The sequence below is a fragment of the Fringilla coelebs genome (genome assembly GCF_963513975.1).
Source record: "Fringilla coelebs genome assembly, chromosome: 18".
Classification (NCBI taxonomy): Eukaryota; Metazoa; Chordata; class Aves; order Passeriformes; family Fringillidae; genus Fringilla; species Fringilla coelebs.
The window spans coordinates 15,443,451-15,456,792 of record NC_140044.1 but is presented as its reverse complement, the minus strand read 5'-3'; the positions used below and the strand labels follow the sequence as shown (position 1 = coordinate 15,456,792).

Sequence of the window (13,342 nt, the reverse complement as noted above, 5' to 3'; positions counted from 1 at the left end):
AATGAGGCTGACAGGAGCATGGGACGTTGCCAAGATTTCTCACTGCTATGGGACTAAGTAGTAGCAGGCGCAGGCCACACAATACAAAGACCAAGACATTGCCAGGCCTATGGGACAAACTAGGCAATATTCTCAGAGCAAACATCAGAAGAGCTTGTGTATGTGTCTTGACTGTTTAACATAGGACAGCATATGCCAAGAGTACTCCTCTCTTTCCTCACTGGAAACAAGCCCTTAGGACACTGATTGTGAAGCAGAAAAGGGATGGCTGTTATTGACAGGTCTCAGTTTCCTTGGGACCCCGACCTTGGCCATCTGCAAACATCAAGCAGACACCATAGGGCTCATAGAGCTAGTGGGAAATCCCAGCCATCCAGGCCATGGCAAGCTGCAGGGTTGCAAGGAAGAGAAACCTATGATGCATTGCTGAGCAGACCTCTAATAACATCTGGAAAAACCAATGTGGGAAGCTGTAACAGCTCCAAGAAAGGTGGAACAGAAAGAGATATACTTACTTGTCATATTCCATGGGCTCTGGTCTCTGACTCTTTGTAACTGATTTGTTCATTGCTGCTAAAGCTGGAGTCAGGATTTCAGCATCCAGCTCACCATCTGAACCAGCATTCAGTAAAGGCTGCCTTTCTCCTTTCATTTCTCCCTTTTCCACTTTTTGCCATCCTTTGGTCACAACCTCTTCAGATTTGCCATAGTTTCCTTGAAGGTGAGCATTAAATTATAAACAGGTAAGTGGGATCACTCAGGTTTTTTTAGAAAAGATATTTTCTAGCTGGCAATACCAGCCTCTTGGCAGTCTTCCTGCCAAGAGAAACACAGAAGCATTTTCTGCTTTGGGAACTAGTAGTTCTGTCCAACCATTGGCACATCACATGGACAAGCAGGAGATCCAAGAGGGAGCTGATCAATTGCAAGGAGTATTGTGGATGCCTTCTTCAGTTCTGCCAGCTCCACCAAGTGCCTCCTGACTACCATCTACATCCTTACACTGGGGCCAGAATCAGCTCCTCAAGTAGCATCAAGCATCTTCATCTGTCCGGCTTAGCAGGTGGGGCCTTTGACCCACTCTCAGGCCATTGTTTCCCCATCACTTGTTGTCACATCCCCTCAGTGCCACATGGCCAAACCCAATATCCCAGCTTTCCCTCCTTTTTTTCCCTTTCTTGCTACCAAATCCTTCTACTTCTTTGTACCCCTACTTAATAGAAGACAAACTTTCCCAAAACACAAATGGTGCAAATCTCCAGTCCCATAGAAGAGACTCAGGGTTTTAGTAAATCACTGTGCACACTCCCTGGACTCGTTCCTCAACTTTCCCAACTTCCCAAGCTGACTTGACAGGGCAGTATGAAGAACTGACTTGGCTGTCAGAGGGAGATTCACACTGGAGTTTCTGGACATGGGGCCCTGGGGAATACCCACCTATAGAGACTTCAAAGTTGACAGGTTTCGAGCTGAGAGAGGAGTCCATCATAGTGGCTTCAAAGAAGGCAGCAAAGAGAAGGAATTCATCCTTTCTCCCCAACACATTCTGAGCAAGGAGACAGAAATCAGCCTGAGAGCCTCGTGTGCCAAAGAACTGCCTGAGCACCAGGGCATAACCGATGTCTGCCAGCCCTTCCACAGGACCTCAGCAGGATGCTACTGAGATCACCACTGGGCTGCTAGAAGCAGGATAAGATTTCTTGAAAATCCTGAGGTGTTGGGGCAAAGCCATGGATTGGCTGATGCTTGTGTGAAGCCACTGAGAAGGTTGTAGGCTAAGGGATGGCTACTGCATCAACACGGCTGCCTCCCTCCTTGCCTCTTTCCCTTCACAGCTGTGCATGCCAAAGACTGGCATGGATCAGCCATGTCAGCACAGGAGAACTCACCTCAGGGAGTGGATGAAGCTCTTCCACCTCCACAGTGACCTCCCTGGGCTGCTCAGCCTCCTGAGAGGTCCCAGCCTCCCCCTCTCCCTGCAGCTGGCTCAGTTCTTTTGTTTTCTCCTTGGATTTTTTACTTTTCTTCTTCAGCTTCATTTTTCTCAGGGCACCTCTCATCCTGTACCCAAGCTTCCTCTCTGCTGCGCTGGGGCTGCTGAAGATCTCCACTGTGATGGCCATGAGGATGCGCCCACGGTAGAAGATGCCCTCACCTATGCCTTCATTGAGGTCTTTGTGGACATCCCGCAGAGTTGAGTTCTGGGGGGAGCCATACAGGTTCACCCAGGCTGGGCCAAATGTGGGGTTAAAGCCTGCAGAGACAGGGACAGGGTTTCATTATGCTCTAGGGTGCCGCTGCAGAAAGACTTCCCCAAAAGAGACTGCCCAGGACATCAGAATGTCAGAGAGCTCCAGCCACTCCTGCTCTCAGCCCCAGGAGACCAACATGCCAAGCAGAAAGTGCATGGCACAGGGCTGCCCAAGACATCCTGCCCCAAGGCAGCTCTGACAAGCCTCACCATTCCTGTCAGGGTCCGAGATCTCCTGCAGGTCAATGTAGTGTGTAGCAATGGCCACATCACCGACATTGGCATCATCCAGCACCTGGACTTTTATCTTCCTGGACAGAGGTGGGAACATCTCAATGAAACTGATCTGCTCATTCCACTCGGGCTCAGTGGTGCTGGTCTCTACTGACGTTTCCCCCTGGGAAGGAGAAGGTATGAAAGTGACAGTCCCAACTGGTGCCCAGAGAAAGGGATGCCTCAGAGCTTGTCTCAGAATGGCATGCACTCTTGTACCACCTGCAGAAAGTGCCAGGCAGGCTCTGGGGGTGGCAGTGTCCCTGCTCTTTTCCCTGTTCCTGCAATTCCTCTCTGTTTCATTAATGAGGGGCTGTCCCAAGGCCCTGTCATGACCTTCACAATCAAGGGAATGCAAACGAGCAGCAGACTCATAGGTATCTAAGGGTTGCCTGGAGCACTCCAGGCCCACAAGAGTGCCAATCAGGGATTGATTCTCATATTAATGGATATTATAGGACCAGAAACCCTGACCTTGTGTGCAAAAACTGGGTCATTATCTCAGTAAAATCTCTCAAGGGTCTCAGGCTGAGCCCAGCTTGACACAGGAAAAGGACTTCTGCTCCAGGATTTATTCCTATATTTAAGGATATTAATTTCTGCCTGCAAAGCCGGTAGCTCAGCCAGTAGCTGTTCCTGGGGCTGGGGATGTCCTATGAGCAGCTCTCTGTAGAGACAAAAGCAGAGAACAACCTTCTCATTCGGACATTGCAGAGCCATGGCCACACAGCCTAGACCACTGCTAAAAGCAGCAACACCTGGGCTCTCCCAGCCTATTTTCAGTGGGATTGCTGTGCCCCATGGAGGCTCCTGGCACCATGAGCCCACCACATGCTGCCACATAGCCAAGGGAGAATCAGCCTGTCCCAACACAGCTTCCCCTCAGACTCACCTGTTGCCCACAGAAGGACACCTGCACATATGGATCGATAAAGACTTTTCTCTCCCCTATGATCTTGGAGATACCACCCATGATGCCTCCTCTCATGCTGGGCAGGCCCTCAGCACGATAGAGTTTGATGCAGATCCTGGCCCAGGGTCTCTCTGCAGGGACTCTCTTAGGCAGCAGCAGATTCCTGAAAGACAAATTCATGTTCTGCCTCTCTCCTGGAGTCCACAGAACATAATGATGCGAAATTCACTGACTGGCAGGAAGATTGGATCCTGCCTCACCACAGGTCTTTTTCACTGGGTCTTTGCTCATCAGAAGAGGGGGAAATGGGGCAAAAAAGGTAGTGTGAAGAGAGATTGCATCTACCTTTCAATATCCTCATCCTGGTTCCTGGAATAGGTGGGAAGGAAGCCCACAATATCCCCACGGGCAGAGACAGAGATGTTGCACTTCACAAAGCCTTTTACACCTGCCTGGGTATCCATGGGGTCACTGATAACTGCCCATTTCTGGAAAAACCTGTGATCTGAGAGGGGGGGAGGAGTTCCTTAGGGAGCAGCCAGGGTACCTTTTCACATCCAACGCTGTCCGCACAAAGACTACTCTGGCCCGGACCCTGCCTCTGAAGGGGCAGGAGGTCTCCCCTGCCTTCAGACAGCTGGGTGGAGAAGGAAGCTCAGATCTTCATGCAAACCAAGTGCTTTTAAACCAGGGCCTTGACCAGACCCATCAGAGCATGAAGGAAACACTAGTTTCAGACAGAGCCAGGGTCAGACACAGGCATGTGGTGCAGTTCTCATACCTGGCTGGCTGTACACTGTCTCAACATCCATCTTGAACGTTCCTATGCAAGTTCCCAGAAATGGTATCTTCTTTGAGTGAAAAACCTGCAGACAGCACAAGTCCCCCTGAGCACCATGAGGTGTGGACAGCCAGGTGACAGATATCCAGATTTCTCCGAGGAACACAGGGCTGCCAAGAGGTGTTCCAAAGCACAACTGAGGCAGTGGTTGCAAGCTCTTCATGCAGATTGACTCATCTGTGTTAGCCCTAGGACTACCCAAACATTCCTACCCAACCACTCCCACAAAGCCCACCAGCCCATAGCCCACAGTCAAACCTAGACAGAGGCAGTCATGTGGAAACAATTCAGCTTCTGCAGACCCAGGTAGCCACGGGCCAACAGTGGAGCTAGGGCAGATCTGTTTTCCCACAGGAAGTCCTTGTGTCCATATCCTGCTGGGCTAGGGCAGAGCCATGACCCCACCAGGCTAGCGTCTCTCCCAAATCCCAAGTCTTGCTCAGTTCTTGCTGAACTCTCGGCAGCAGAAGAAACATGCAGCTTTTCACAGGGAAAGTACTGGAGACCACTTGGCAAAGGGCGTGCTGGCTGGGTTTACCTGTCTTCAGAACATCCCTGTGTCTTGGGAAAGTCTTTGTGCTTTGGGCTAAGGGATTTTCAACCTCTCTGCCTGCCTGGGCTTTTCTACAGCACAAATAATTTCTGAGCTCCCCTCACATCAGTCACTTACCTTCAGGACCTGCAGGATGAGACTCCAGGGTAAGGGGGCAGTAGGGAATTGCTGCCAAACAGCAGGGCAACAAGGCAAAAGGCAAGAAAGTGCCCCAGAGGCCCCACTGCAGTCACAGGGTGAAGAAAAACCCTTATCTGGAGGAGGTAGGAAGGCAACACTGCCCAGCACTGGCTCAGAGCAGGGCTAGGTCTCTGCCCCAGTACAGACACAGGAAGGCCCTGTGGCCCTCTGTGGACAGGTGATTCCAGCTGGAACACCTCAATGGTATTGGCAGCCTTGCTTTGCCCATTGCACCCAGTGTCTACACACAGAAGCATCAGGCTGTACCGCTAACCAGTGAAAGTGAAAGATGAAGACATACATACCGAGATCTCTATGAGTCTGTGCAATAAAATGTCCCTTGGCTCATAGAAGTCAAACAAAAAATACTGGAAGAGAAGAGCAAGATATCTTAGCCCCAGGCTTCAAGGCATCCCTTGCAAGGATGGTCCCAGGCTCTCGGGACACTGGTGGGGCAAGGACAGAACCTCTGTCCATGTCACATACTTCATTGTAGAAGGGGCAGTTTGTTGACTTCTGTGTCGCCGTGTGCCTCTTTTCTTCTCCCACCTTGACTACAACAAAGGGGTTGATGTTCACCCCCACCAACTTCTGTGCTTCAATTACATTAATCCCAACCTGAGAAAATATGGGAGAAAACCAGCACTCCTCCTTGTCTGAATCAGCACACTCCTTGTTTACACCTCCATCCTGAGATAGTTTCAAGAATACCAGTATGCACATGTACAGGGCAGTCTCAATGCAGAGCTGGATGCCTAGGGCAAGCAAAAGCATGGCTGCTGAAATCTGCTACAGCCAGGACAGACTAAAGTAGTATTTGAGATTATTTCTTTCAGACAAGCAAGGAAATAAAGTGTAAGAGCCCCAGTAATTTTGACAAGAGCTGACCTTCCCAGCAGTACAAGTGTTGTACCCTCGGTTTCTGATCCCAAGGGGTTGAAAACCCACTGCTCCCAAATGTGAGGGGCCACAGAGCATCTTGGAGAAGATGCTTTTTCTATCTTCTGTTAATACTCCTCTTTGAATCCTACTGAGATGGACACCATTGGAAAGACTGGAATGCAGCTGCTTATGATTTACTTGCATTTACTGCAACTGCTTACGAGTCTGAGATATGAAAGAAATGTTCTCACATTTGCTCTTAGTACAAGCAATTAGGCCATGGTTAACGTACAGAATGATTGCTTCAAGGGAATGATGGCAGGAAATTCTACCCTCACAAAAACTTCCTACTTGGTTGATAGGACAAAATGTGAGTCCACATTTACTTAGAACCAGAGGAGGATTTAAATCCATAGCCATGTTGGGAGACTTGCCCTGAAATCAATTTAGCCAGAGCCACCACTTCTTAACAGCCTCCTGGCATGTCCAAGCAAACCCCCACATGGCCCTCTGGCCCTGGTCATGTCCCACAGCTGTCCCTAAGGAAGACACACAAGACCCTGGGAAAGCTGGCAGGCACCAACCCTGCCAGGGTACTCTCTGAAGCTCTGCTCAGGCAGCGTTTTGCAATGGCACGTGTAGCTGATTCCCTTCTCCTGTTTATCCATAGCTAACTACATGAGCTTACTGATACTGTGGCCGGCGCTCAGGGATGCAGTTCATTCAGGGAATCTTACAGCTTGCCCAGGGAAGTGACACAAAGCATGATGGTCTTCATGCTAGAGGCCTTGACAGAGTATGTGGCCATTGAAGAAGCCCAGGCCTTCAGCAAGGCAGTAAGAGACTGGCTGCAGGGCCAGAGGCAGCTATTGGGACATGCACCCAGTGCTGCAGTACCTGGAAACTCTGCGGCGTTGGGATGGCAAAGAGGTCCCGTGCAGAGCAGAGTCTGGAGCGGCTGCACAGAAAAAGAAGCCCAGGTGAGCAGGTGTCCTTGTCAACATGGACCTGAGTAAGTCCTCACACCAAGGGAAGCAACAGAAAACCTCATAAATAATGGCCCATTGCCTTGGAAATGAGCAAACCCCCAACACACCCTATCTAGGGCCTTTAGAGATGGAAGTTTTCTGACATTTTGCCAAAGCAAACTGTCATGAGCTGCAGGAATGCCCCACGATATGGCACTTTCTACACCAGGACCCAAGCAAGGGCAAGAAAGAAGGCCATGCCATGGATACCTCTTCACAGGGCTGAAGATGACGGCCGAGGCCTCAAACTCAGATGTATCATAGAAATCTTCCTCCTCTTCCTCTTCTTCATCAGTCTCCAGACCTTTTGCCAGCTTCCTGCCTAGTGCAGCAGCCTTCTTGTCCAGTTTCTTCACTCTCAGCCACTCAGCAGCCCTGCAAGCCCCATCGCATGCCATGAGCCATACATCAGCCCTCACAAGTGGACTGTGCACTGCCCTCCACCCAGGAGGGTGAGCCAAGACATTCAAGGGCTACTTACTCCATCTGTTCAAATCCAGGATTGTGAATGATTAACTCCGAACTGTAAAAAACAAAAGATGTTTTTCTCTAAAGACCAGTGTGCCACGGCTGTTTTCTGATGCATTTAAGGAACAGTGCCCCAGCCACTGTACTGTTTATTTTTTGGTAGGGACAGCAGCAATTTTTTCCTAAGCTTATCCACTGTCCACCCCATGTGTCTGTTGTTTTCCCTCTAGTTCCACAAGTGACACTCTGCAGGCCTTGCTGCTGCCTGTCATCCTGTTTGCTCAGAAACCTACAGCTCCCCTGGCTTTGGGCACTACCAGCATGCAGGGTACGTGGAGTTGCTGGAGGCCAAAACCATGCTCTCTGCAACTTTGCAACCACAAGCCAGGAGGCCTGCAGAAATGCTCTCAGGGCACTCCTAGGGAGTGCCAGGACTCCCAGCACCTACCATGGATCATTGCAGTCAAAGGCTCGTTGTGATAACAAAGTGTCTCTTTATGCAAAAGCCCTGCTCCCTTATTGCTGCTGTAGAGTTGAGACGCATCAGCCTGGCCAGAAGTGGAGAGTAAATGGATGGATTGCATCCCAAAGGCTGCCACTGACAAAGGCAGCTGTACAAACTGCCTGGAAATTTCTCTTCCTAGGATTTCCATACCTGTCTTTCATAAGATAGACAAAATCCTCTTCAACCCAGCTCCCCGCTGAGCTATTTGGAGGCTGGTAGCGCAAATCCAACTCAATGTAGATCTACAAAGCAGAAAGTGAAAGGGCCTGAGAACTTGGTAGCCACAAAACAAAGGCAAAAACGTCACAAAAAAGAGAAAGGGGGACATGGAAGAAAAAAAATAAGTGAGAAGCTGGTGGAAAGATGCAGAAGAAAGGTGGTCACGTCCCCACAAGAAGCATATTTATACCAGACTCTCATGATCTCTCTCCATCAATAAGCTAGACATAATAAAACTCCCTCCTCCATAGCTTCTCAAACTCCATGTTTCATTGAATAAAAGCTGGCTCAACTTTACAAATCTACCACAAAGAGGCCCAGAGAATCGCCTTGAGTCATTTTTGACAAGGGAACTGGGGAGAGCCCTGCACAATAACATGCAGGATTTGGAGCAGTCTCTCTGGAGGTGGCACAAGACAGCTGGCAGAGGATCCCTAGGAAGGACAGCTTGGATTAAAATGCTGGAGAAGCCGCCAGTACATCAAGAGCCTGCATCACAAGAGACAAGGAAGGACAGCCCGAGATGTACAGAGCACGCTGGGTGTTGGCACAGCCAACACAGGTCTGAACACCCTTGGTCTGCAGGTGACCAGCCTGATCTCAAACCAACACAAACACAAATGATTTCCCAGCAGAGGCCAAAAACACTAGCATGGGGGGGAATCACTCCTTAGTAGGCTGAAGGAGCGTACTCTGGGTTCAGAGGTCAATCTCTGGAAAATGCATATTTCTGGGAAAAGAAATGCAGCCCAAGAAATCAGCAGTACGGTGATCAGGAAAGGCAGCACCAACAGCTAGAAGGTGAAGAAGCCTGAGACAAAGCTGAATGAAAAGCTAAGGCCCTAAAAACACTCCTTCAATTCACCAGGAGAAGAAGGGGTGCAAGTAACTCTAGTCCCAGAGGAGAACAGAATTTGGACTAGCAGGAAGTCTAATGGCTTTATTCCCACTTTTCTAAAGGAACAGCCTCTCTCTCGGGGTCATGTCTCTTCCAAGCTGAGCTGAGAGGGTCCCAGGCTGCTCTTGAATGAGCAGTCTTGTCTGCCCTATTTCTATCCCCTGCAGCTGTTGCGCAGCCAGGGTTGCACAATCCAAAACTAAACCGGCAAAACTGAATGTGGTTGTGTTTTGGTTGGAGCAGCTCATCAGCACATGTGTTGCTATTAGCACAAGGGAAGAGGCACCTGGGGCAAAGGGCTAGGCCACAGTGTACCTCTGACCTTACACAATGGAGTTCCTTCAAGCCATTACCAGCACCAAGAGGTGAGTCTAATCCCTGTCCCTTTGCTGGCATGAACATTTATCAAGTGAGCTGCATGGGCTAAAAATCATCCTGGAAATGGACAATTTCTACCTGGACCTGCTCCATGACCCAGGAGTCCAGTAACACCAGCAACCTGTACCTGTGCCACTCAGGCTGGTGGTCTGGTGGCCACAGAGCTTGCATACCATGTGCCACCATGTGGTTTAGTCATACTGCCTGGGTAAAGAGCAAGCAGAGATGCAGCACCTTGCAGGACCACTGCCTCAGCTTCTGCTCTTCCTGCCTGCCAGCTGCCCTGGCACAGGTCTGGCAATCTGGAACCCACTGAGCTGTGCCTGCACACCCAGCTGGCAGGAAACAGCTCATTTTAGGGTGGCGTTCATCTTCTACAAGTGCAAAGGACTGACTTAGCCCCAATAGCAGGGCTGGAGGAGAGCAGGACCCACAGAGCAGAGGGGCAGTGAGGTGTCAGTGACACTCATGCTGTCCCAGACACTCATTAAGCCATCCAGTTAGTGCTAGTGTTTAACCCAAAAGCTTGCTGGGGGTTCCAAGGCACCCTGCCACCTTCCACCTCACTCCATTTCTGCAGCAGCCCATACACATGCACTTCATGGTGCATGAAGCAGAGGAGATGCCACTTCCTACATGCATTTCCCAGACTTGAGAAGATTTTACGAAGCCTCCCTCTGATCATTCAGGCCCTTGACAGTTCTCCAGAAGCCCCAGCCCAACCCATGCATTTGTAGATGCTCCTAGAAACCTCTTGGTGGATGTGAAATGTCTGTGCAGAGATGGCATAAATGCCACAGTGCTTCCAGCTCAAACAGCATTTTGGATTCCCCCTCAGTCCCCAGTCCACCTGGAGAGTATCACGTGAAGTTTCCCAAAAAGTCTTACTGACTGCTGGTAGCCAGGCTGTCCACGGAGGACTTACATCAGTGACTCTGTTGCTCTTGTCCACAAGGGGCTCACGCAGGATTAGCCTTCCAGATGTCATCAGGTGCTGAAGGCTGAGGACAAGGGTACCGAGCAGCCTGGTGAAAGGAATGAGGGATTTGTCTTTACAAGCAAACTGTGGGTTTGCTGATAGATAAAACTAGTACTGAGAGATAAAAGAAACAGTGGGAAGGATTCCAGTGATTGATGAATGGAATGGGAGATTTGTCTTTACAAACAGTGAGTCTGCTGATAAATATAGTTAGATACAGAGAGATAAAAGAAGAACCATACATTCCATAGATATTCCATTGATTGACACAAGGGGGGAAAAAAGCTGGGGGGGGTCTACAAATTACAAGGGAATCTTAGGTATTAGACATTTTGGGAAGTCTGTACCTCTCAAGTACGTCAGCCAATGGGGAAAGAGAGAAGGGAAATGTGGCTGGGAAATCAGGATAAAAAGGAGACCGCATCCTCTAACAATTTGAGAGACCCCATGGAAAACACCCATGACCTCTCCCTTTATTCAAATAAAGTTACAGGACTCCCCTGTCTTCTTTATGGACACAAACCTCTGGTGTTTGTGGATTAATTTTCCTAACACTGGAATAAAAAGAGAGACTGCAACAACACTGTACATAGCATCAGTGCCTACATCCTGGGGAGTACTAGGACCTCCACTCTCCCACTCACAGCCCCTCTGAACTGCCCTGAAGTGTTTTCCATAGGGAGTCTGGCAGCTGAATTCCTGAGACTGACCCTGCAGCAGGTTCTGCCTTTTCCCCAGTTATGCCCAGGCAGTTACTTGCAACTGAGCTACAACTGATGGTTAAAGGTTTGTGCAGATCCAGACTCGTGGAGTGCAAAAGAGATCTCCCCTTCAGCAGAGTTGGGCTTCACAGAGCCAGTCTGTGTCTTGGCACCCAGCAGAGCTGGGGGAACTCTTCTCAAAAAAAACTGGGAAACAGAAGCTTTACACAGGAAAAGACAGAACTAGGACATAAAGCTACGGCCACAGGAATGTCAGCAAGTCAGGCCAAAATTTACCTACTCCAAAGTGGCTTCTCCCTGGAGAAGGGTTATCTGGCTCCCTCCAAATGGCAATAAGGCATGCAGGATGGCATTTGCCAGTCTGAACCCTGGCTTGCGTGTCACTGTCTGCACCCATGTGTACATGGGCCTCCATCTCCTCATGGCATCTCTGCTGGCAGCCAAGTTAAGCCCTGCATGAAGCAAAGCTTCCCAATGCCACCTGGGAACCACCACTGGAAGAGCCTACTCAGGACTCAGACAAGAGGAACTGCTCCCCACACATCTCAATTTCAGCTGTTCGCTGTTGATCTCTTGTATTCCTTCTCACCTCCCTTTTCTCTGAGACACAGAGCCTGTCCAACTTTCTACCCCCAAAGAAGGAGTTTGTCTGCTCATTCTCCTCCTTTCCAGCTTTGCCAGCTTGATGCTGCTGCCCCAGAAAGGATGCACACACAGAAGTTGAGACCATAAACAGATACAGCAATGTAACAAGTTTTTCCCTTCTGTCTTTCCACACTCTATTTAATTTTTACCATCTCAGTGCACAAACCAACTGCTTTTGAATTGTACTGTTTGTCACCTGCTCTTATGCTGCTCCCCAGCAGTGGAGCTATGTGGATATAGTGTCAATCCGCTCATTTCCCACTGGACTCCTTTGCTTCAGGCTGTCAAGTCCTACTGTTTTGTTACTGTTTGTGGTATCTCTTTTCTCTTTGTCCTGCAGCAGTTTCTATTGACATTTCAGTCAGACAATTCCTCTGATCCAGCTCCCATAAGAAAAGCATCCAGGAAACAGTGACACAACATTCTGCCACACTTTATGCTCTGTCGTCATCTGTGTTTCGCATGTGTTGTGCTCATCTGCTTTCTCCATGCCCTCTCCGGCATCTTTAAAAAGGTTTGCATTATTAGCTGTATGCAAATTTGTTAGGTTTGCATTACTAGCTGGTGCATTTTCCTTCAGTTCTTAAAATTTGCTTATCAGTGCTGGCGCCTTTCCCTGCATCTTCATGTTTCACATGTCCTGAAGGACATGCCTCTGTTGCCTTTCTTTCTCCAGTATTCAATCTATCATCTCTAATCTTGGGTTTCCCTGCAGTGTTTTACAACTGTTGGAATAGCCACTGAGTTCACAATGTTGTGCCTGTGCCATTTAGAAGCACTTTAAATTCTGGCTGATCTTTTAAATTGAAATTGCTGTCTTATTAAAGGTTAAACCATAACACAATGCATTCAGGGCTTTTCTACAACAACAGATGTGTTGAATTTGGGTGCAGCTTGGTCACAGTCACAAGGAGGTTCAGGATGACAGCAGGTCCTCAGTCTGCAGCAAGACCTGCCTTTGTAGCTGTTTTTTAGGGCCTTGTTTAACCTTTGTCCCAGCTGGGGGTCTGATCTGGATCCTTATGTAGTCCCTGTTACTGCTGGCACAGCTAAATCATTCCCCTTATTTAACTTAATATATACAGTATTGCTGCCCCACCAGAACAACCAGCTCCATCCTTCCTCCATAGGTGGCATTCTGCTCATCTTCTTTCCATCAAATATTCAATAAACATTTTCTACTGCCGGTAGACAATGTAAAGACCAGTATGTCTTCTCCTCCAACTCTACTGGTCACCCCAACAATCAAAGGACTCACCTGTTACTGAAAACCTTGCTGCAGTTGTAAACCTTAATGGACAGCATTTCGCCCATGACAAGCTTCCCATAGTGCGGCCAGCGAAAGAGCTGCAAACAAATGGAGCAGGAAGGGCTGACAACTCATTCTCAGCCACACTTTCCCACGTCTCATGGCTGGTTGGCTCCCCTGTGAGGTGACCGAGTCCATGGACATGATGAAAAGCAGCTGTGATGGGAAGTTACTTTCCTGCTGGTCAGGCATAGAGCTCCTCCAGCGGCACAGAGCCACAAGTCAGCTGCTGCTGACAGAAGTCAGAGCAGCACCACCCTGGAAAAAGAAGGATGCTTGTGCCTGCTGGGGTCCCTGA

The 13,342-nt window shown here is 49.2% G+C and overlaps 1 protein-coding gene across 1 annotated transcript in view; it reads right to left on the bottom strand.

The window, feature by feature from the left end:
- The window catches only part of LOC311160841 (fer-1-like protein 4), a gene marked incomplete at both ends in the record, with an annotated part of 39,847 nt that overhangs the window by 25,524 nt on the left and 981 nt on the right, over positions 1-13,342 (bottom strand). The window contains 15 exons of the mRNA XM_084217952.1: positions 516-714; positions 1,438-1,546; positions 1,890-2,254; positions 2,462-2,648; positions 3,417-3,600; positions 3,783-3,942; positions 4,219-4,303; positions 5,317-5,379; positions 5,498-5,629; positions 6,791-6,851; positions 7,132-7,296; positions 7,403-7,444; positions 8,045-8,136; positions 10,315-10,414; positions 12,994-13,082. Of these exons, the coding sequence (XP_084074078.1) occupies positions 516-714; positions 1,438-1,546; positions 1,890-2,254; positions 2,462-2,648; positions 3,417-3,600; positions 3,783-3,942; positions 4,219-4,303; positions 5,317-5,379; positions 5,498-5,629; positions 6,791-6,851; positions 7,132-7,296; positions 7,403-7,444; positions 8,045-8,136; positions 10,315-10,414; positions 12,994-13,082 (2,033 nt within the window). The remainder of the gene's footprint in view (positions 1-515; positions 715-1,437; positions 1,547-1,889; positions 2,255-2,461; positions 2,649-3,416; positions 3,601-3,782; positions 3,943-4,218; positions 4,304-5,316; positions 5,380-5,497; positions 5,630-6,790; positions 6,852-7,131; positions 7,297-7,402; positions 7,445-8,044; positions 8,137-10,314; positions 10,415-12,993; positions 13,083-13,342) is intronic.